General features: G+C 44.3%; 1 protein-coding gene across 3 annotated transcripts; it reads left to right on the forward strand.

Annotated features, from left to right (window-relative positions):
• The first annotated feature begins 398 nt into the window (after nucleotides 1–398).
• CEP76 (centrosomal protein 76) lies at nucleotides 399–22,760 on the forward strand. Of its 3 annotated transcripts, none has more exons than XM_029066678.2 (12): nucleotides 399–501; nucleotides 3,770–3,925; nucleotides 4,960–5,038; nucleotides 5,905–6,129; nucleotides 8,406–8,591; nucleotides 10,970–11,067; nucleotides 13,666–13,794; nucleotides 16,610–16,798; nucleotides 20,445–20,611; nucleotides 20,874–21,207; nucleotides 21,451–21,668; nucleotides 22,350–22,760. In XM_029066678.2, the coding sequence occupies exons 1-12, from the start codon at nucleotides 439–441 to the stop codon at nucleotides 22,486–22,488; spliced, it is 1,983 nt and encodes a 660-aa protein (XP_028922511.1). In that variant the 5' UTR covers nucleotides 399–438; the 3' UTR covers nucleotides 22,489–22,760. The 3 variants fall into 3 exon arrangements, with proteins under 3 accessions (XP_028922511.1, XP_028922510.2, XP_039768067.1); XM_029066677.2 differs by lacking the exon at nucleotides 399–501 and adding an exon at nucleotides 2,997–3,400; XM_039912133.1 differs by lacking the exons at nucleotides 399–501; nucleotides 3,770–3,925 and having other exon boundaries at nucleotides 5,943–6,129.
• Nucleotides 22,761–24,349: the final 1,589 nt, after the last annotated feature.

The following is a 24,349-nucleotide window of genomic DNA, read 5'->3' on the forward strand; positions in this document are numbered from 1 at the left end:
GCCGCGGCCGCCTGGGGATAGGCCGGAGGACCGCAGTTCCCTCCTTTTTGCGGCGTCAAATGGAGTTAGAGAGGCGGAGCGGGAGGCGGAGGGGAAAGGACATGCTGTGGCCAGGCCGCGGGGGAGGCCGCCGCCGCCGCCGCCGCCGCCGCCATTGGGCGCGAGGACGGCCAGCCCCCCGCGCATGCGCGCCGCCCTTCGGCGCCTCCGCTGGCGCGCGCGGACCTCGAGCGCCGGCGCGCGCCGGCGAGGGGCGGGGGGGGAGGGGGCGGTTTCCGGGGTAACGCGGCCGGGCTGGCGCCGCGGCGCGCGGGCAAAGTCCGGCCGCCGCCCCACCCGGAGCCCGGAATCCGGAGCCGGAAAACCCGGAGGCCGGAAAACCCGGAGGCCGGAAAACCCGGAGGCCGGAAAACCCGGAGGCCGGAGCCGGAGCCCGTCATGGCGCTGCCGCCGGAGAAGGCGTCCGAGTTGAAGCGGCTCATCCAGCAGCAGCTCAGCAAGGTCAGGGGGCGGGGGGCGGGGGGCGAGGGCGCAGAGCACCCGACTAAGCGCCGGATCGTTTATTGAGCGCCGACGGGCTGCGGAGCGCTGTGCTAAGCGCTGGAGAGAGCGCCACAGTTAGAGCCCGGGCCCGGGAGCCCCAAGGTCTTGGGTTCTAAACCCGCTCTGCCCCCGAATAATAGTGCTTACCGTGTGCCAAGCCCTGTTCTAAGCGTTGGGGGGAGATACAGGGTCATCGGGGGCGGGGGGGGAGGGGGGGTCCACGGGGGGCTCACGGTCTCCATCCCCATTGTGATGATAAGAATGATGCAGCGTGGCTCAGTGGAAAAGAGCCTGGGCTTCGGAGTCAGAGGTCATGAGTTAATAATAATAATAATGTTGGTATTTGTTAAGCGCTTACTATGTGCAGAGCACTGTTCTAAGCACTGGGGTAAACACAGGGGAATCAGGTTGTCCCACGTGGGGCTCACAGTCTTCATCCCCATTTTACAGATGAGGGAACTGAGGCACAGAGAAGTTATTCGACTCCCAGCTCTGCCACTTGTCAGCTGGGTGACTGTGGGCAAGTCACCTCACTTCTCTGGGCCTCAGTTCCCTCATCTGGAAAATGGGGATTAACTGTGAGCCTCACGTGGGACAACCTGATTCCCCTGTATCTCCCCCAGCGCTTAGAACAGTGCTCGGCACATAGTAAGCACTTAACAAATACCAACATTATTATTCATGATGGCATTTGGTAAGTGCTTACTCTGTGCAAAGCACTGTTCCAAGCGCTGGGGCTGTCCTACGTGGGGCTCCCACTCTTCATCCCCATTTTACAGAGGAGGGAACTGAGGCCCAGAGAAGTGAAGTGACTTGCCCAAAGTCACACAGCTGTACAGATAATAATAATGTTGGTATTTGTTAAGCACTGACTCTGTGCAGAGCACTGTTCTAAGCGCTGGGGAGATACAGGGTCATCGGGTTGTCCCACGTGAGGCTCCCAGTCTTCATCTCCATTGTACAGAGGGGGGAACTGAGGCCCAGAGAAGTGAAGTGACTAGCCCAAAGTCACACAGCTGTACAGATGAGATAACTGAGGCCCAGAGAAGTGAAGTGACTCGCCCAAAGTCACACTGCTGACCGGTAGCGGAGCCGGGATTAAAACCCACGACCTCCGACTCCCAAACCCGGGCTCTTTCCACTGAGCCACGCTGCTTCTCTAATAATACAAGGTTGATACAAGGTGATCAGGTTGTCCCAAGTGGGTCTCACAGCCTTCATGCCCATTTTACAGTTGAGGGAACTGAGGCCCAGAGAAGTGAAGTGACTCGCCCAAAATCACACAGCTGACCAGTGGCGGAGCCGGGATTAGAACCCACGACCTCTGACTCCCAAGCCCTGGTCCTTTCCACTGAGCTACGCTGCTTTTTGTCGGCTGAGTGACCTTGGGTAAGTCACTTCACTTCTCTGGGCCTCAGTTCCCTCGTCTATAAAATGGGGACGAAGACTGGGAGCCCTCTGTGAGACGGGGACAATGGCCAACCCGATTATCTTTTATCTACCCGAGCGCTTAGAACAGTGCCTGGCACATCATAATCCCTTAACAAATACCATAATTATTGTTATTGCCTCTTCTGTAAAATGGAGACCAAGACTCTGAGCCCCACATGGGACGGGGATTATGTCCATCCCAATTTGCTTGTGTCTAACCCCAGCGTGTAGTACAGTGTCTGCACATAGTAAGCGCTTAGCAGGTACCATTATTATTATTATTATGACATTAAACAGACACATTTCCTACCCACAACGATCTTACAGTCTGGGGGAAGGGGTGAGTCCATTGCTTGATCTATTTATAAACAATATAAATTATGAAGCAGCGTGGCTCAGTGGAAAGAGCCCGGGCTTGGGAGTCAGAGGTCATGGGTTCAAATCCCGACTCTGCCACTTGTCAGCTGTGTGACTTTGGGCAAGTCACTTAACTTCTCTGTGCCTCAGTGACCTCGTCTGTAAAATGGGGATTAAGACTGTGAGCCTCATGTGGGACAACCCGATTACCCTGAATCTATCCCAGCGCTTAGAACAGTGCTCTGCACATAGCAAGCGCTTAACAAATACCAACATTATTATTATTAATGCCCGTCTCCCCCTCTAGCGTGTAAGCTTGTTGCGGGCAGGGAACGTGTCCTCTAATTGTAGTATCCTCTCCCAAACGCTTAGTACAGTGTGCTCTGCACATATCTGTAAAATGGGGAGTGAGACGGTGAGCCCTATGTGGGACAGGGACCGTGTATCCACCCCAGTGCGTAGCCCATAGTAGCTTCCTAACAAGTATCATCACTGCTTTTGTTTTTGTTACTTTTACTGTTATCCTAGTACGGGTTCAGTAACTACCACTGATCGATTAATCGATCAGCCCCGCCCCATATTTGGAAGAGGGGCCAGAGCGGGGTGTTGGGCGAGGCGGGGGGGCACGTGGAAGCCAGGGAGGGTGGGGGGCACAGGACTGCGAGCGCTGAAGGGGTGCATGGACTTGAGCCAGCAGCTCCCTCAGGCAGCCCGCAGACAAAGGAGGTCAAGAAGAAACTCCAGGAACGGAGCTGACAGTTGGGAGCTTGGAGGTTTAGGACGGAGGCGAAGCCGAAAGGATCCCTTGGTTGGAGAGCGGCACTTTGGGGTCTGGAACCCTTCAGCGAAGCCAGCCGAGAAAGGCATCAGCAGCGAACTACTGTGTGCGCAGCACTGCCGGCCGCTTCCGAGAGCAAGAATGCAAACACCTAATAAGGATTCCACCCTGAGACTGACGCGCGCTCTGCCCGCTGAGATGGCTGGGCAAGAAGACAAGAATTTTTCAGATGTCCAGAGGCAGTGTACGGTTGATATTTTCCTGCATGGGAATTCTAGTAAAGCCTTGAAGGTAGGCAAGTGCTTAGTACAGTGCCTGGCACATAATACGCACTTAAGAAATACCATAACTATTACGATTATTATTATAGAAGTGGGAGAGAGCGATACTTTTTTTCTTTTCGAATCAGTGAGCGTTGCTTCTTTTATCTTCAACGCAGTCTAAGGGTGTGGTAATTACTGTCTTATATGTGTGAGTTTTGAGCTGGGTCTGGGGTTTCGGAGGCTTCAAGGCTTATTCTTGAGGTTATTTTTGTTTCCCTAAAGAGAAGGCGTGTGATCTGGGGACCCTGAAAGTGACTATGATATTGCTTTTTACAGACTGACCGTTTGCTGTGTAGGAAAAAAGAATACACTGTAATAACAGAAGGTTTTCCTTTAGATGGACGTCCATGGCAGGATAAGAGAAGTCCTCGCTGAAACGATACGGGAGGAGTTGGAACCTGAGCATCAGCAGCTATCGGCGGAAGACTTGATGAAAGCTCTTAGACGTCGAGGCATCATAGATGATGTAATGAAGGAACTTACGTTTGTTAATGTGAGTAGTCTTTCAGCAGAGGAAGCTGAGCCCAGGAGAACTTAGGTTCCATCTTGAATTTCCATAATGCTTCTTCCATAAAAGAAGCCAGGGCATTTGGTATTTACTGAAATGTGTTTAAAAAATATCTTTTTTAGTGGAGGTTCATTTAGAAGACTTTTGTGGTTTTAAAAAATCACTGATAGGCTTTGTACCAAAGAAGTGCTGGAGAATCATTCTCTTTCCATTTACCTCAGCTATTGGCGTGAAAGAATTCTTTATTATGCGGCCGTTCTGATCATTTGAAATGCCGCTGTTGTTTTTCTTTGGCTTAAGTGAAAAAATCAGTCACCGACTTTGAGTTCTGTGTACTGGTACAACTAGGTCACTGGTGATATAATAAACTCCCAGGGCAGAAATAATGGTACCAGGGTCTTTTTTAAGGCATTTAAGTGAGAAAATTTGGCCTGAATACTGGGTTGATAGGGTTGCAGAAATTGAGATGATTATAACAACTCTCTAGAGAATCGATGCTTTCATACATCATATGCCTTTAGTAACTAAAACTCACAAACCCATTTATTGTAATTAACCTCGTAATAGCTCCTTATTATCTAAGTGTCACCACTTCAGTATAATTAGCAAATTAACTCATCTATTTTATCTGCAATGAGTGTAAAAGCTCTCTATGTATAAGAATGGTATCTATAAAATGTAAAGCGTATGACATGTGGAATTTCTATTTATTCAGTGGATTTGATCGATTTTTGTTCTTCCTTGTCAGAACACTCATTCGAATAGATGTTTGTATGATGGGTAGAAAGATTATTTATTTATTGTGACTACAGTAGAGCAAGACCCCCCTCAAAAAACCCAGTGGTTCTTTGGTTTGAGAATGATGAAGCCTCTTTACCAGAATAAATTTGAATTTTGAAAGGAGACCCTACTTTCTTCCTTAATGGGAGGAGTGATATCCCTGTGACTTCAAGGATTGGGGTTTTCTTGCTTCCTCTGACTTATTTTTATGTATATATATATATTTACTGTCTTTCTAGGATGCTGCTGACAGAGAAGTGATTTCCTCTCCAAAGCCAACTCATTTTAACGATAGGCCACCAACCCTTTTGAAAAAAAGTATGTGTTACTATTTAATGTTAATTATTCAAATAAAGGGAGGTGGCAGTGGGGAGTGGGAAATCGTGAGCCATGGCGGGAAAGGGTTAAGAGGAGATGGGAAATTTCGGCGGGAGAACTAGCTTTGGGATTATGGCTCTGCTCGCTGGCCTCTCCCAGGTCCTCCTGCCGCTCCTTGGTTGATGGGAGAAGTAGGATAAATTGAGCGGTCACAGATTTATAAACAAGGAAGTTTTGTAACCAACCAGCATTCTTGCTGTGTTACTTTAAAACAAAATTAGTAAGAGGTACAGAGAAGTTAAATAATGAAATCTGATCATTCATTGATGATGTAAAGAATATTGCAAGCCACGAGTTTCGTACTCAATGGAACGAATTCGGCTCCTCTTTGCTAACTACCTTAGAAGCAAACTACTGGGTAAAAAGCAGATGAGATTCTGCATAAGAAGCAAAAGAATTGGATGCTCCATTACTCTGTTTTAAACCAGCAAAGCAATTTGCTTTAAAATACGTATTCCCTTGCCTTGGGCACGTTTGCCTGCCTAGGGCTACTGACAGGCTGCGGAAAGGTTTCAGAGTTGTGGAGGGGTTCTTGGATGCTAAAAAAGCAGGAAAGTTTCCAAATTGTGTTTCAGCGGCTCCAGTTCCCTCTCACAATGCAACTAAAAAATGAGTGTTGAGGAAAAGGAGGACGTGCCTTCCCTTGGTTCCTTATCATTTGTGAACAAGTGACCGCCAGTCATTTAGCTACTTAAAATGTCTCTCAGTTTCTTTGGTATTATTCCTGTCAAGTATTTCCTGTTGTCTTAATCACATTCCTTAAAATGTGCCGGCAGTTTCCTCATATGTATCGCTACACTTTGCAGCTAATGTTGATCCAACACGGAGGTATCTTTACCTTCAGGTTTTGGGTGGAAAAGCTTTCTTGGAACACCTTCAAGAACCAGAGCCATTACCCGGACAGATCTGCTCTACCTTCACCTTATGTTTACATTTTCGAAACCAACGTTTTCGCTCTAAGCCTGTCCCATGTGCGTGTGAACCTGATTTTAATGATGGCTTTTTGCTTGAAATACACCGAGAAAGCCTAGGTAAGGAGCCTTAGTAAATGGTCACTTTATCCAGCAAATACCGTGCGTTTTATATACTGGAGTGATTCTTTTTTGACTGTGCGATATGCAAAATTCGGTAGCTTGTTCTTTGAGCCCAAGTAACATCACTCTTGAACCTTTACCTCATTCTCCCTAAGTTCCCAATCTTGTATCGCTCCTACTAATTAGTAGTCACTTTGAGCTCTGCTTCTCCCTCCCACGGTGACCATCCAGTCTCTTTGTCCTCACTTTGTCCACCTGTCTGTTTGCCCGCCTATTCATCTGTCAACCCTGAAATTTCCTTTCACCATCTTTAATAGTTGCATTTGTCATTTCATTTTTAGTGGGCGTTACTCCTGCCAGAGTAGTCTTGGTTGAGGGTATGCAAAAGTGAATAACGAGTGACACATAAGCAAAGTATGTAAGAAATACGTACCTAAGTCCTAAGGTTGGCTGTTGGGTGAGATGAACTGTGGGAGAGGACAGGACAGCGGTTATACAGTTGGAGAAGAAGGGGTGTTATTTGAAACCGACTGTGCCCAAGTCAAACAGTGTCAAAAACAACTGGGAGGCAACGTTTGTGATCCCCACGAGGGACGGGGACCGCGTCTAATTCCCACCTTTGTACCCCCTCTGGACTGGAAGCTTGTGGGCACAGAATGTACTTCCCAACTCTGTTGTAGTGTACTCTCGCAAGCACCTAGTACAGAGCTCTGCACAGAGTAAGCGGGCAATAAAGGCCATTGAATGAAAGAAGATAAAAGAGAGTCGGGCAGAAAAGACCTGGCTTAGAGGAGATCACTGGAGTCTTTGGTGAGCTACGTTTTGGCAGACTGAAGGGGGTGAAAATTGATTGCAAGGGTTGAGAGAGAAGTTTGTGGAGAGGAAGTGAAGAGTTGATGGCGTATGGAATGTGTATTTAGAAAGCTTAAAATTATGTCAACAGTCCATTATGATACTACTGTCTTCCACTGTATTCCCCTTTCCTTCAGAGTACTGTACAGAATTTTATTTGCCAGATAAAGAAGTACTCTGACGATTACTGGTTAAAGCTCTAAAGATCGATTAGTAATGGATTATAATGTATCTTGATTCTCCTTTATAACTTTCAGAAGCAGCAGGGCCCAGTGGAAAGAGCTCAGGCCTGGGAGTCAGAGGACTTGGGTTCTAACACTGGATCCACCGCTTGTCTGCTGTGTGACTTTGGGCAAGTCATTTAACTTCTCTGGGCCTCAGTTTCCTCATCTGCAAATGGGAATTCAGTGGCTGCCCTCCCCACATCTAATACTTAAAGCCCATCGGGGACAGTAACTGCGTCTGACCCAATAGTGTTGTATCTACCCCAGCAGTTAGTACAGAGCTTGGCCTTATAGTAAGCACTTAATAGTTAACCACGGTTATTTTTATGATTTGGTATATTTCAAAATTAAGGTGAAATCAGTCAGTAATAGTTATTGAGTCCCTGCTGTGTGTTTCCTAAAAATGATAGCTGATTTAACAAAGGATGTTTTAACAGAAGAAAATTAGATGCAACTTGATTTTTGGATTAATTGCTACTTAGTAGTTGTTATTTCTGGACTTCCAAGCAAGTCATGGAAGTGTTATTTTTGGATTAGATTTTGGTAAACTAATTTACCATTACCATTTTTTGTATAGGAAGTGTGTTTAGAACTTGAAGCATAATATAGTAGTTTGTAATGTTGCCCTAGTATTTTGTGCCTTCAGTTTTGTGCAGATAGTATTTGGCCAGTCCCCTAAATTCTTTTTTATTTCATTTTTTTTTTTTTGGTATATACTAGCTAATCAGGTTGGACACAATCCGTGTTCCACATGGGGTTCTCAGTTTTCATCCCCATTTTGCAGATGAGGTAATCGAGGCCCAGAGGAGGTAAGAGACTTGCCCAAGGTCACATTGCAAACAAGTGGCAGAGCCAGGATTAGAACCCAGGTCCTCTGACTCCCAGGCCCGTGTTCTTTCCACTAGGCCAGGGTGCTTGTACATAGCTCTACAAGGAGATAGTTAAGAGGTGTTTTATTCCCACTGTGTAATGTGATTACGGAAACTCGAAGTGGTCAAGAGACCTTGTGCCTCGAACATGGTGCAGGACAGTGTTAGAGGCAGAAGTCGCGGTCCTGCTCTTTCCGCAAACCTGTGCTCATTTTTTATGGGCATCGCTCAGTGATTTTATTTAGTCTAATTATTTTGTGTAAAATGTTAAAGAAAACAACTTGGGCTAGAGGATCTCAACCGTTGTGCTAATTCTTGTTTTCGACAGGTGATGGAACCAGAATGGCCGATTCAACCACAATGTTATCGATTTGTGATCCCGTGCATATGGTTCTAATCAAAACCGATGTGTTTGGGGAGACCTCTCTAGTAGCTTCCTACTTTCTGGAATGGCGAGGTGTTCTTGGCTCAGAGAATGGGGTGACAACTGTAGCTGTGGAACTTTTGGGTATAGGTATGATTACACATCCAAGTTTTCATTGCTTTTTGAAAGGCTTATTTTATACATTACCTACAGCTAAAGGTTAGTTTTTTAAAGTCCTCTACCAAGTAAGAGCAGCATAGAAATGGGGTTTCAGTAATTAAGCGGCATTTGAATCCTTTCAAATGTACCCTGGGACTGGGAAATAAGATACCCAAGTTTAATTCCATGGAGAAAATTTGGTCTGATGTCTTGATTTATATCCTTTCAGGTTATGTAAATGTGTCAGCCTAGTTTCAAGTGAGGATAAGTTGCTTAAAAAAGATTTATGGGGACCGTAACTTTTTAGTATTCACTTTCAAGGCTGATATCAGAAGTATTCACTGTGCACTTACTCTGTGCAGAGCACAGTGGAATTAGTAGACATGATCCCTGCCCTCCAAAATCTTGAAATCTAGCAGAATGAAATATTGAACCTCTACTGAACATCAACCAATCAGTGGTATTTCCTGAGTGCTTATTGTGTGCATTCCACTGTACTAAGCGCTTAGGAGAATACAGTACCACCATTTGGTAGACACGTTCTCTGCCCACGGAAGCTTAGAGTCTTGAGGGGGAGACAGTAATATAAATAAAAAAATGGATATATGCATGAGTCCTGTGGGTCTGGGGGTGGGGTGAACATAAAGCTTAAAGGGTTCCGATCCAAGTGCATGAAAAAACCTTCCTTGTTTAACTTTTTAAAAAGGATCACAAAATAATAATTATGATGGTGTGTGCGCTGGGGTGGATACAAGCAAATTGAGTTGGACCCAGTCCCTGTCCCACAGAGGGCTCACAGCCTCAATCACCATTTCACAGATGAGGTAATTGAGGCCCAGAGAAGTGAAATGACTTGCCCACGGTCACACAGCAGACCAGTGGTGGAGGCAGGATTAGAACCCATCACCTTCTGACTCCCAGGCCTATGCTCTGTGCATTACTTTATGCCGCGTCTCATAATTGTGGTATCTGTAAGGGCTTCCTGTGTGCCCAGGCACTGCTTTAAGAGCTGGGGTGAATACAAGCAAATCCGGTTGGACACAGTCCCTGTCCCAGGTGGGGCTCACAGCCTCAATCCCCATTGGGGCTCACAGCCTCAATCCCCATTTTAAAGTTGATGGAACTGAGGCCCAGAAAAGTGAGGTGAATTGCCCAAGGCCACAGCAGACAGATGGCAGAGCCGGGATTAGAACGTATGACCTGACACCCAGGCCCATGCTCCAGCCACTCCACTATACCTCTAAACCCCTACGCTGACAGAATGGGCTGAAACTTTTATAACAAAGACCCGAAATACATATCCCCTTGAGGTTTCATATGAATGTTGAAGTATTTGGAATTCTTTTATTTGGAAGATTTTAGGGCGAGAGGGCTTTATTTCTCAAGTGTCAGCGTGGCTCAGAGAAGCAGTGTGGCTCAGTGGAAAGAGCACGGGCTTTGGAGTCAGCGGTCATGGGTTCGAATCCCGGCTCGGCCACTTGTCAGCTGTGTGACTTTGGGCAAGTCACTTCACTTCTCGGTGCCTCAGTTACCTCATCTGTAAAATGGGGATTAAGAGTGTGAGCCCCACGTGGGACGACCTGATTCCCCTGTGTCTATCCCAGTGCTTAGAACAGTGCTCGACACATAGTGAGCGCTTAACAAATACCACCATTATTATTATTGTTATTATATCGCCACACCTCAACACTCTTCATTGACTACCTATTCCTTTCCTCATCCAGCAGAAACTCTTGACCGTTGGCTTTAAGGCCTTCCTCAAGTCTCTGTCTTTGCTTATCCATTCCCTGAACATTGTGCCTCATTCTCTTCTCACCTCTGACCCCTTGCTCCTGCTCTTCCTCTTGCCTGGAATTTCCCCTCCCCTCCCTTCATATCTGATAGATCACAGTTTTCTCCATCTCCAGAGCCCTTCTGAAATCTTGTGTCCTCTAGGAGGACTTCTTTGATTAATTTTTCTTCACCCTAGATCATATCCCCACCAACTATCCCCTCAGTACTTCTGTGACATGCATGAGTATATACACTCACACCCACCCATAGTAGCACTTGGGTACATATCAATCCTTGTTATCTATTGAGTACTTGTTGTGTGCAGCACACAGTACTAAATGCACAATGTGTAGCGACCCATATACCTTACTAAGCTTTAACTCATCTATACTTCCCTTTTTCCATTCTCCTCTTTGATGTGTAAATTATTTTGTCTCCCCCCCCCCAGGGTAATAATTGTCTTCTAATATATTTTTTCCAATTGATTAGTGTAGTACTCTGCACACAGCAGTTGCTCAATAATGCTACTGATTGATTTGTTGATTAGGGATTTTGAAACCTCTGTAGATTTTAATACCAATTTTTTCCACTTCCAGGTACTGAATCAAAAGTTTCTGTTGGAATTTTAAATGTAAAGCTTGAGATGTACCCACAGTTGAATCATACTTTGTCCCAAGAAGTAGTAAACACTCAAGTAAGTAATTCTGAATGTTTTTCTTGACTTCAGTTTTGTGTAACAGTTCATTTAAGCAGTTATTCTTTGAAGCGGTCTTGATTGCAAATGGATGATAAGTGAAAAGCTTGGTGTAATTTAGATTAATTTCATTTTTCTTCAGGAGAACCTCCTCCCTTCCTTTTCTTTTCCCCAAAAAACTCCCAGGAAAAATTTTAAAGAAATTTTCTGGCAGATCTAGGCTAATATTTACTGCACTTCCCTGCATTTCCTTTAGATTTAAGTTCCTCATTCTAGACTGTAAACTCCCTGAAAAAAAGAATTGTGTCTACCAACTCTTTTGTACTCTGCCAAGCACTTAGAACTATGCTCTGCCCACAGTAAGTGCTCAATAAATACCACTGATTAATTGACTGATTTTACTACTGCCTTCAGGCTGTAACGAGAAACCTTATCTTCTGTTGGGAAGTGGATATAATAATATTAGTAATTATGTTGGTATTTGTTAAGTGCTTACTATGTGCAGAGCACTGTTTTAAGCGCTGGGTAGATACAGGGTCATCAGATTGTCCCACATGAGGCTTACAGTTAATCCCCATTTTACAGGTGATGTAACTGAGGCCCAGAGAAGTAAAATGACTTGCCCACAGGCACACAGCTGACAAGTGGCAGAGCCGGGATTCGAACCCATTACCTCTGACTCCCAAGCCCGTGCTCTTTCCACTGAGCCACACTGCTTCTCTATAGGGCCGGGAGATGAGAGACGAGTCAGGGGAATGCCTTGTGGAGGAGTTGTGAATTCAGGAGACTCTTGAGAAAGAGACATCAGTGGTTTTCCAGATATGAAATGTGAGGAAGATCCAGTCAGGAGGGAGGGCATGAGCCAGAACTCAGCAGTGGGAGAAAGGAAAATGGGTCACAGCGAGTAGGTTGGCTTGAGCGGAGTGAAGCGAGCAAACTGGGGAGTAATGGGAGAGTAATAATAATAATCAGAAGAGTGAGAAGGCTAACTGGGGGAAGGGAGCTGGTTGAGTATCTTGACGGTGTTGGTTCGGACTTTCTGCTTGATGCAGAGAGGAATGGGAAGCAGCATTCTGAGGGGTAGGAGGAGAACAAGGTTAGTACCATGCCACCAAAACCAAAGCCTGATAGTTTCAGTAAGTGCTCAATAAATATGATTGAGTAGATGAATGAATAAATGACTGAGTAGAGCCCATGAGATTTGCCTATAAAGCGAACACTGTTGAAATTAGAGAGTCCGGTACTGATGGAGCGAAAGGGTTGGAAACCTGATTGTCTTGGGTCAAGAGGACAGTTGACCTAAAGGAAATGAAGGCAGGAGGTGTTTATTCCTTCATTCAATCATATTTATTGAGCGCTTACTGATAAGCACTGTGTTAAGCCCTTGGAAGAGTACAGTGTAACAACAAACAGACACATTCGTGCATACAATGAACTCAGTGTACAATTTGTATATGTTTATTACTCTTTCCAAGAGTTTGGGCAGGAAGGACCTGGGTTCTGATTCTGGCTCTGCCACTTGTCTGCTGTTTGACCTTGGGCAAATCACCTAAACTTATCTGTGCCCCAGTTACCTCATCTGTAAAGTGGAGATTAAGACTGTGTCTTAATTGGGACATTTGGGACATGAACTATATCCAACCTGATTAGCTTATATCTACCCCAGCGTTTAGTATCTACACTGTAAAAAAAGAAAAAAAATGGAGGCCAGTAGATGGGGAGATAGCAGTTTGGTTTGTGGGTTTTTTTGGTTGTTTTGTGTTTTTTTTTGTTTTGTTTTATTTTTGTACTGGTATTTGTTAAGCGCCTGCTATATGCCGGACACTGTTCTAAGCACTGGGGTAGATACAAGGTTATCAGGTTGGACACAGTCCATGTCCCACATGGGGCTTGCAGTCTTAATCCCCATTTTACAGATGAGGTAACCCAGGTACAGAGAAGTGAAGTGACTTGCCCAGAGTCACACAGCAGACAAGTGGTGGAGCTGGGTCTAGAGCATAGGTCTTTCTGATTCCCAGGCCTGAGCTTCATCCACTAGGCCACACGTTATTTCTTCACTTTGTCTGATCCCTGCCTCTTAGAGAGAAGAAGCTCTGGGTCAGCTTTGCCCTTCATTCATCATGTAATGAGCACTCAGTAAGAACCACAACTTAACATCTCATGGAATGGAGTTCTCCCTTTTCACCCGAGCACATTTGCTTTCCCATCCCTCCTGCCTCTCTGTTCTCCTGGAATATAGGTTTGGAGCTCACAGCTCAATTTAAAAAAAAGTTATCACTTGGTTACAAAGTGACAATTATTTTCCAGTCCAATAACTACTACATTTTTTCTGAAATTTAATTTGATTTCCAAAACCATACCAAATGCTAAAAAGAGGCAATATACAAGCCTTTTGTGTTGCTTTGTTAGGATAATTTTCTCTTGAATATATAAAGGATAAATTGAATGGTTATATGTCGGAATGGAGATCACTCTAAAGCATGTTTCCTTACACTGCAGATTTAAAACTTTAATTGTATTTTTTTCGGCATCAGTTTACTGGAATTTAAATAACTACCTTGCTCTAATGAAACATTATGTTGTTATTTTAAATGGAAGCTTGCTTTAGAACGCCAGAAAACTGCAGAAAGAGAACGTTTGTTTCTTGTATACGCCAAACAGTGGTGGAGAGAATATCTACAGATCCGATCCTCACACAACTCAAGGCTGGTAAAGATTTTTGCACAGGTTTGTAAACGGCAACAGAAAATTTTATATTTGCTAGGTTAGTTCACTCTTGCAAATATCAATGGCCTAGTTTGTGCAAAGGAAATAAAGAATGCTCACTTTGTTGCTAATTGTGTTGCTACGTAGCCAGACTTGTTTTCAGTAAGCATGCCCTGCCCCTTTCCATTTTTTTGCCATAGTTCCACACACGCTCACAGAAATAAGACCAGGGAGAGGCCACAAAGTTAATGTTGGTATTTGTTAAGCGCTTACTATGTGCAGAGCACTGTTCTAAGCGCTGGGTGGAGGCCCATGAATCTGCCCACCGTTTAGTCTTCTTCAGGAACGCTGACAGGTCTAAATGGCAGAGGGTATTTCTGGATTTATCACCTTGGCAGCCTTGTATTTCTGTCCTGTTGCCAGCCTCACTGACCTCAGAGTAGCTCTATTTATTTTAATGTTATCTGCTAAGCACTTAGTATGTGCCAGGCACTGAATTAAGTGCTGGGATAGCTACACGATAATCCGGATGGACACGATCTATATCCCACATGGGGCTCACAGCTTTAATCCCCTTTTTACAGATGAGGTAACTGAGGCACAGAGAAGTTAAGTGACTTGCCTGAGGTCGCACAGGCAAATGACAGAGCCAGGATTAGAACCCAGGTCTTCAGGCTCCCAGGTCCGTACTCTCTCCACTAGGCCATGCTGTTTCTCTATTATAGTTGACCTGAGTCATTTGCTGGGCACTTGTGAACTTTATATTCTGATTGATACCGAATACGGGTTTAGGGTTAGAAAATAAAACCGTAAATTGAATTTATTTAGCGTCTTTGAGGACCTCAAAGTATATTATATGGATTGTCTTCACATTCGCTCTCGCATCTCCCCGAATATATTAAAGCACAGATGGTCTTGCGTCATTATACAGAAAAGGAAATGGAAGCCTAGGGAATTGAAACTTCCCAAACAAATTCATATAGCAAGTTTAGCAGAGCCAGGACCTGTTTTCCAGACTGATTTCCCTCTACCAGTTGATCACGATCCTTCCTTCCTTAGACATAAGCTGAATAAAATGCCTCTCCTTTTTAAGCTTCAGCAATCGTCACGGATGTGCTGCCTCCATATTATCTTCATTGCTTAACAACATGTAGCTAAATGAATGCTCCCTTGAAAATATCAAATCCTGAGCCCACGTTCACCGATGTAAATTGATGTGACCTTGTTCTCAAGGCCACACCTGCTGCAAGCCATTTTTTTGAATCTGAGCAGAGTTGGCTTTTTAGTTGCTATCGATTTGGCCTTTTGATTTGGCCTCGGAAACCACCCAAATGGCCAGCTAATGCCTGAGCTTGGTGGGGCTGCTCAGCTTCTCCCCTCCCCTTCCTCCCAGGCAGCTTGGACTGTAGAGACTGCTCCGAACTCACCCAGGATGGAAATGAGATGGGGAGACGGAGCAGGCCCGAAAAACCTGACATGTTCAGTGAATGTGCTAACGTTAGGATCCCCTGGGTGAAGTCTGGCAGAACTAGAGATCCGTAACTTCACGAAAGAATATCCCTGCTGCCTGTGCCCGCTCCAGAAATTTTGGTTCGATGCCTAACGTTAGTCGTACCGTGCGGGTTCTAATCAGGAATTCTTAGCACGAAGTTCGGCTTTACTCTTCCCCATGCAGAATTGACCAGCCTGCTTCCTTTGAACCGTAGCTTGTCCTTCTGCTCCCTCTGGTGCTCAACTATTCTAGCAGTGGGAGAAATTTTGACCCTTAAGACAGCATTTAGTTTTTGGGGGTTTTTTTGAAACTTTTAATTAAAGAAAGAATTTAAAGTCAGCTCCTTGGAATTAGCTTTTAAAAATCATCCTCATTAGGTAAAGTTTTAGGGCATATCATTAATCACGTTCAAGCTACAGCCAACAGTGCCCCTTTAAGTGCTTTCGGAGCTGCACGTTGCGTGTTCCCAGTGTTATTTAATTCCTGGTCCCGTAACAGTAATTCAGACCTGAACTTGGCCTTTTTAGAGATTATCAGTAGAGAAGTAATGTCAGCAGGCCCATCTGGCCCTAGGGGCTAAGATACAGTTGTCCACTCGCTGTTCAGACGTCCGAGCCCCAAGAAAGAACAGGGTACAGTGGGCCTGCCTGGGTTTGGGTCACTCTCTGGGGGCCTCAGGTGTCCCAAAGATCTGATGGCGGGGTTTTCCCGTGTTTTACCATTCCTTGCTTGGGCCAGCTTCTCCCGGGACTACCTACAGGCTCCCTGAGACCATCCCAAGACCAGTGGCACGATGGGATGCCGACCCTCCGTCACTTTGATTGGCAAAGAGGCATGCAGGAAACATAAGGGGCTCATCTTAGCCGTTTTGCATCAGAAGCGGAGCAGGGTAGGTTAGACTAGACTGCGAGCACGTTGTGAGCAGGGAATATCACTGTTAATTGCTGTACTTTCCCAAGCGCTCAATACAGTGCTCTGCACACAGTAAGTGCTAAATAAATACGAATGAATGAGTAGAGCAGCTACGTGGGCCTACAAGAGCGCTGCGGATTCCGCCATAGGCAAGTGGGAGCAGTCCGTCTATCAGTATAGAGCTTAGCTCTTACTTTGAAAACTCATTCTAATATCAACTGGCGTGTTTTTATTGAAAGACTCCAAGCTTCAAGCTCTATGAGAATTGATTTTTTTCCATTGCTGGATTCACTGATGGGTATCTTGAAAAGCTGCTAGGTCGTAATCGACCAGTGAGCACAACTAACGGGAGGGCCCTCTTTGAGAAAAAAAGTTTTGAGGTAGAAGCCACAGTTTAGAGATGAATAATGGCTCTCGTTGATTTTTTTGCAGGATGAAAATGGGGTGAACAGACCGGTGTGTTCATATGTCAGACCACTGAGAGCCGGCCGACTGCTGGATACTCCCAGGCAAGCGGCAAGATTTGTTAATGTCCTTGGTTATGAAAGAGCCTCTGTTATTGGAGGAGGTGGTAAACAGGAACAGTGGTGCACTCTCCTGGCCTTTCTCTGTAGAAACAAGGTATAGGATTACAGCAGTCCATTATAGTTGGAAATTTTGTGATTTCTTTTCTTTTCCTATAGAATGATACACAGGTGGAATGCACAGACTCTTCAAAATCTTATTAATGATGACAGTAATATTTGCCGTATGTGTTAAGTGCTCTGCTAAGCCCCAAGCACTGTACTACGCCCTGGGACTTGTTTTAATGTCTGTCGCTCCACTCCTAGACTGTGAGCCCGTTGTTGGGTAGGGAATCTCTCTATCTGATGCCAAATTGTATTCGTTCATTCATTCAATAGTATTTACTGAGCGCTTACTATGTGCAGACTGCTTGGAATGTACAAGTCGGCAACAGATCGGCAACAGATAGAGACAATCCCTGCCCAGTGACGGTTTGACAGTCTGAACGGGGGAGACAGACAGCAAAGCAAAACAAAAACAAGACAACCATCATCAAGATTAATAGAATCAAGGAGACATACACCTCATTAACAAAATAAATAGGGTAATAAATAATATATACAAATGAGCACAGTGCTGAGGGGAAGGGGAAAGAGCAGAGGGTGGGAGGGGGAGCAGAGGGAAAGGGGGGCTCAGTCTGGGAAGGCCTCCTGGAGGAGGTGAGCTCTCAGTAGGGCTTTGAAGAGAGGAAGAGAGTTAGTTTGGCAGATGTGAGGAAGGAGGGCATTCCAGGACAGCGGGAGGACGTGGGCCAGCGGCCGACGGGACAGGCGCGAACGGAGGACGGTGAGGAGGTGAGCGGCAGAGGAGCGGAGTGTGCGGGGTGGGCAGTAGAAAGAGAGAAGGGAGGTGAGGTAGGAGGGGGCAAGGTGATGGAGAGGTTTGAAGCCAAGAGTGAGGAGTACTTGTGAATTGTACTTTCCGAGCGCTGAGTACAGTGCTTAGTACACAATAAGCGAAGCGCTCAAAAATAAGATTGAATGAGTTAATGAATAGATGATAGTAATAGTAATGGTATTTGTTAAGCACTTACTATGTGCCGAGCACTGTACTAAGCGCTGGGGTAGATACAGGGTAATCAGGTTGTCCCATGTGGGGCTCACACTTTGAATCCCCATTTTACAGATGAGGTAACTGAGGCAAAGAGAAGTGAAGTGACTTGTCCAAGGCTGGACATGTCACTCCCCTTCTTAAAGAACTCCAGTGGTTGCCTATCAACCTCTGCTCCAAACAAAAACTCCTCACTCTAGGCTTCAAGGCTCTCCATCACCTTGCCCCTTCCTACCTCTCCTCCCTTCTCTCTTTCTACCGCCCACCCCGCACGCTCCGCTTCTCCGCCGCCCACCTCCTCGCCGTCCCTCGGTCTCGCCCATCCTGCCGTCGACCCCCGGGCCACGACCTCCCGCGGTCCCGGAACGCCCTCCCTCCTCACCTCCGCCAAACTGATTCTCTTTCCCTCTTCAAAACCCTACTTAAAACTCACCTCCTCCAAGAGGCCTTCCCAGACTGAGCTCCCCTTCTCCCTCTACTCCCTCTACCACCCCCCCTTCACCTGTCCGCAGCTTAACCCTCTTTTCCCCCCATCTCCCTCTGCTCCTCCCCCCTCCCTTCCCATCCCCTCAGCACTGTACTCGTCCGCTCAACTGTATATATTTTCATCACCCTATTTATTTTGTTAATGACATGTACATCGCCTCGATTCTATTTAGTCGCCATTGTTTTTACGAGATGTTCTTCCCCTCGACTGTATTTATTGCCATCGTTCTTGTCTGTCCGTCTCCCCCGATTAGACCGTAAGCCCGTCAAACGGCAGGGACCGTCTCTATCTGTTGCCGACTTGTTCATTCCAAGCGCTTAGTCCAGTGCTCTGCACATAGTAAGCGCTCAATAAATACTATTGAATGAATGAATGAAGTGACAAAGTCGGGATTAGAACCCATGTACTAGGACAGACACATGCCCTTTCCCGCCTGGGGCTCACAGTCTAAGTAGGAGGGAGAACACGTATTTCATCCCCATTTTCACAGGTGGGAAAACCAAGACACAGAGAGTTAAGCGACTTGCCCAAGGTCATACTATAGGCAAGTGGTTTTTAATATGCTCTTCTACCGTCTAGTCTTTACCTAGGAAGAAGACAAGTGGACATATTATCTTCCATTTAATAATACCTTTCTCCTGAAGGGCTCACCTGGCTTTGCAACATCCCTTAGAGGTAGGGAGAAACAGGGACAGGCAGTTTTTTTGTCCAAGGTCACATTCATCTCATGGCAAAGTTCAGTGTAAAATCCAGACTTCCTAACTCCTAGTCAAGTGATCCATCCTCTTAAGTGGTGACCATCTTTTAAAAGGAGATATCAGTACATTTTTACAAAATTATATTTTATATCTGTACTGTATATTTTAAATTAAGGATTTATATTGCAGTGTGTGTTTATTCAAAGCCTTTTAAGGTATTATTAATATTATTGGTGTGATGTCCTTAGGAGACCTTCAGCTTTTCTGGGTTTCCAACCTCCAACAGCTATTTCTAAAATATAGTTCTTGGTGGAAGTTCTAGCATTTTCAACCTTTTCTAAACAGAATGCCAAAGTAAAATATAGAAGAGTTCTCTCAACACAAAAAATGCTGTTATTTTTGAATTCATCTCTTTGTAGAATGTGGTATATTTGCATTTGTTTAGGTATATGTAAAACAAGAAGCCACACTGGTAGATTACTATCTAAAAGCTTTTCAAGCTAACTGACAAATTAAATTATTGTTGGAAAAAAATCAATTCTCATAGAGCTAGAGGCTTGGAGTGTTTCACCAAAAACATGCCAGTTGGTATTAGAATGAGTTTTTAAAGTTCCTAAATTGAAATTATCACAAAAAAAATATTTTTAGAATAAAACATAGATGGGAATGACTCCACTGATTAAAACAGCAGTTAAGGAGTCCTTTTAATTTGTGAAATGGGTCTGAGTATGTCTGGGTTTGACCCAAGGTCAGAGTCTTGATCATGTTTTGTGACGTGATATAAAGGAAATAGGTCATTTTAGTCCTTTCTCTATAAGCATGTCACAAACTGTCACAACAAAAGCCCATTGGTTGACAGTGTCAGTCATGACACAATAGATTAAGTGGTCATGATTAGTTCCCTCTCTTCTCATAACGGCTTCCTTACCCAAGCAGGGTAAGTGACTTGACAATCCATAATTTTTCATATTCTAGAATTCTGAAATGCCTCCCAGGAGTTGCCAGAACCTTAAGTCAAGTTGGGTAACTGGAAGATAGTATATCCCTGTGAAATATAGAAATGGAAGGACAGAGAAGGATTGTCGCTATTTGTTGCTGAATTGTACTTTCCAAGCGCTTAGAGTGCTCTGCACACAGTAAGTGCTTAATAAATGCAAAATATTGAAAGAATGAAAAGGACCTGTTTCAGGTCTCCTGAAAAGCTGGACTAAGACCCAGGTTTCCAGCTCTCAGGATTTAACTCTAAACATTTAACTCTAAGCCAAGTTGGCTCTCGAGGGGTTCATTTTCTACGACTACCAAGATCACTTCTGAGAGCATTAAAGTTACTGCACAGTTAAAAAATATATATATTTTCTGGTTTTGAACTGTTTCATTTTAGCTGTGATTTTAGACTGGGAATTAATTAAGCAACTAGAGTTATAGGTTCTTGTCAAGTTTGAATAAACACTACACCTTTATTTCCTAGGGTGACTGTGAAGATCATGCTAACCTTTTATGCAGCCTACTCCTTGGCTATGGATTAGAGGCCTTCGTTTGTGTGGGGACGAAAGCAAAAGGAGTTCCTCACGCATGGGTTATGACATGCGGGACTGAAGGAACCATCACCTTTTGGGAGAGTTTAACGGGACACAGGTCAGTAAACTAAACCTTAAAACTCTCTAAATGGTGCTTGAAATGTTATACTATTTGGAAAAACACTCCATGTTCCTGTTACTGATCGATGGTAAGGATTCATTGGCTAGTGTAAGTTTGATCAGAAACGTGGGCTAGTGGAAAGAGCACAGGCCTGCTGCGTGACCTTAAGGCAACGTTTTAGATTTAAATAACATGCAGTGGTTGATCATTCTGTTACGCTAAAAGCTGCGGGGGTTTTTGTTTTTTTTTGGATCTTCAGGTACATTCACAAACCCGTTAATCCTGATGACCCTCCACTTGTTGAACAGCCCAAACCAATATATCCTTATCGGACAATAGGCTGCGTCTTCAATCACCAGATGTTCTTGGGAAACTGCCAGCCCTCTGATTCAGTGGAACTCTGCGTGTTTGACCTGAACGATGAATCCAAATGGAAACCCATGAGCGAAGAAGCAATTAAGTCTGTGTGCGCTCCGGGGGCCACAACTTCTCTTCCTCCCTTCCCACCTTTGTGTGCTTCCGTGATAGATGCCGCAGTCACGAGTAATGAACTCGAACTGCAGCTAAGAGTACTAGTGTCAGAGCACCGGAAGGTAATTACGGTTGGGACTCATCACAGTCTCGCAGAGTATTTTTTCTTTTTCTTTGGCCTACTGAGGCTTTGTAGCTAACTTTGGCTGCTGTTGGAATTTTAAAAAAAAATCTCTAATTTGCTTTCATTTTTGATGTTGAAAACTATGCATTTGCCTAAATATTTGATTTGTACCATGTCGTTTTTGTGGCCTTACCCAGCATTTGGAAGCTAACAGTTGACTTTTGTGTGATTCCTCTCTTAGGATCTTGGCCTCACTACAGTGTGGGAAGACCAGTTGTCCTATCTTTTGTCACCAGCTTTGGCATCTTATGAGATTGAACGCACAACTAGCATATCTGTGGGAAATGAAGAATTTCAGGATGCCATAAGGAGGGCTGTTCCTGATGGCCACACTTTTAAAGGATTCCCCATCCATTTTGTGTATAGAAATGCAAGGCGAGCATTTGCTACGTGTCTTCGGTAAGATGCTATTTCAAAAAACATTAAGATCCTGTTTTCGCATCTGGCCAGGGTAGAGGGTTGGAGACAAGCCTTAGATTTCTGAATTTCTTTCCAAAAGGCCCCTTGTTTGGTCAGGTCTTCTACTTTCCCCTCCTAAGCTATTGTTCTTGCTGTTAAGGGTACGAAACCTTCAGCCTCAAAAGAGCTTATGTAGCTTTTGGCTTCTTCAACAGCACTGCTCTTACCTCCCTTCTCTAATTAGCTTGATTATGGTTTATAAGCTGTCCCACCTGTTCTAAATTTTTCATTTAATTAAATGTTATCTATCTAGGAGACAAGTTGGCTCTTAGGTAGAGAGAGGCTGGTTTCTGTGACAGTAATTTTGTCCAATTAGGTTGGCCGTATCAAAAGTTTAGAAAAGTAGATGCAAGGTAACTTTCTAGGGTTTTTTTTCCTGCTTTTATTTTTGTAGTGGCCTATGTGGAATATGTTCTTTGGCTAGATAAGGGTCTTTGTGATCACAAAACATTGTACTTTTGGAAGAAATGTCACTCATTTTCATTAGCCTTATACTAACTTCCAATTCTTGATACAGCAGTTTAGCTAATGATTTTTACCTCGTGCCATAATTTCTTATTCAAAAATACCTTGGTAGATGTAACACCAGTATTTGAGCACCTCCCTTTTCTTTCTGTGTAGGTCTCCTTTTTGTGAAGAAATAATCTGTTGTCGGGGAGATCAGGTGCGACTTGCAGTTCGCGTGAGAGTGTTTACCTATCCCGAATCTGCCTGTGCAGTTTGGATCATGTTTGCTTGTAAATACCGGTCTGTTCTGTAAGAGAAGGTCTTTAAGAACCATATTTTGTCATTTTTACAGAGATTTTACACATTGTACATTACTAGCCATTCAAGGGTGCACTGTTACCAAAATCACATAATGGCTCAGGTGTCATTTCCTTTTGTATATAAACCTGACTAATAATGTTTGCAAATATTGGTGTTTGTATTTTTAAAAATTAAGGACAAGAAATACTTGTATAAACTGATGTGAAGTGTAGTATACATTAAGTGTAAATTTTATTTTAATAAATGCTACTTGTTTTAAAGCTACTCAGCAGTTTAAACATGAATCCAAAATCTTTTCAGTTCTTACTCTGTAATTTACAAAAAAGGGCTCAAAATCGGGTGTTTATATAAAGGCAGTAATCTCTATCGAAAATGAATATGACCACAAAATACTGATTTATAATGCTTAACGTACTCTGATTTTGCTTAAGGCATGAAATAATATGCTTAAATTAGCAGGATACAAGAATAATCCCTCTTGTAGCCGAAACAGATGAGTAAAATACAAAGCCGTGTATGTAGTTTAAGAACGTTACCATCTTCCTCGCTTCCAAGCTTTTCGCCCTGGCAGCGTCCCCGGGACCTAAGGCATATGTATAATTAGCCCAAATGAGTAACTCATTTGGTATGACCTTTGAAAATAAGGTGTTCTTATTCCAGACTGACATCCGTTGGGGTTTGGTGCACACTGCAGTAGCAGGTAGTTTTAATAATCCAAATGGCCCCTTAAGCAGGAGTCCTACATTTTCAGATTTTTTTTTAGGTGGCTGAATGGTGAATATGCTAGTTATGGCTGCCCACTGAGCCCCCATATTTCCTCGGGGGCAGAAATGCATGGCGAAGTGCATAGAGCAGGGGCCTGGGAGCCAGAAGGTCCTGGGTTCTAATCTCAGCTCCGCCACTTGTCTGCTGTGTGACCTTGGGCAAGTCACTTCACTTCCTCTGTGCCTCGGTTCCCTCATCTGTAAAATGGGGATTAAGACTGTGAGCCCCATGTGGGACAAACTGATTACCTTGTATCTACCTGAATGCTTAAAACAGTGCTTGGCACATAGTAAATGCTTAACAAATACCATCATCATCATTATTATTATTATCAGTCCAGTCATTCACAATTGAGTCTTCTTAGGAACCATATTTAGATTGCATTTCAGCCTCGATGGTGAAAATCTTTTTCCAGTGAGAGTGACACGGTGGAGCGATAGGTGCCACTGTTTTTCCTCCACTCCCATCCCCTTACATTCTCCTCTCAGACTTAAGGATACGGGGGGTTAGGGAGCAGTGGCAGATTGGACACCACATACTATTGAGCCCCCAACGTTCAGGTTTGCAGGGCTGCACTTCTAAAGTAAAGAAACAAAGACACGCCACTGCTCCCTAACCCCATGAATCCTTAGTCTGATGGGCACCAAGGGTCCTGGAGAGGAGGGTGGTGGTAGGCACTGCTGCCTTGCACCCGCACTGCTCAATAGTATGTGGTGTCCAACCTGCTGCAAAGCCTACAGATTGTCATAAATGACATTGTGACACCTCAGGATTATCCATCTAGAGGTAAATTTTACTAATGGTTCACAAATATGGATGTAAACAGGCCCTTGTCTTAGCAGATATAACTTACCTTCGAAGACTTCCAAACTGAAAAAAAAAAAGATTTCCATGGCAACCCAAGTATGGAATAAGAAATCTTAAAACTGGGTTCCCCTGTGTTCCTTCCCAATCCTACAATACCCAACACGAAGATTAAGCATTTAGGGTTAATAAAAATTACAATTTTTTGGTTCCCAAGCTGTATTTTTGATAAATGTGATTTCATCTTTATATAATGATCCACGGTCCTCTTTAAAAATCTTTAT

Source organism: Ornithorhynchus anatinus, chromosome 5 (genome assembly GCF_004115215.2).
Source record: "Ornithorhynchus anatinus isolate Pmale09 chromosome 5, mOrnAna1.pri.v4, whole genome shotgun sequence".
NCBI classification, from domain to species: domain Eukaryota; kingdom Metazoa; phylum Chordata; class Mammalia; order Monotremata; family Ornithorhynchidae; genus Ornithorhynchus; species Ornithorhynchus anatinus.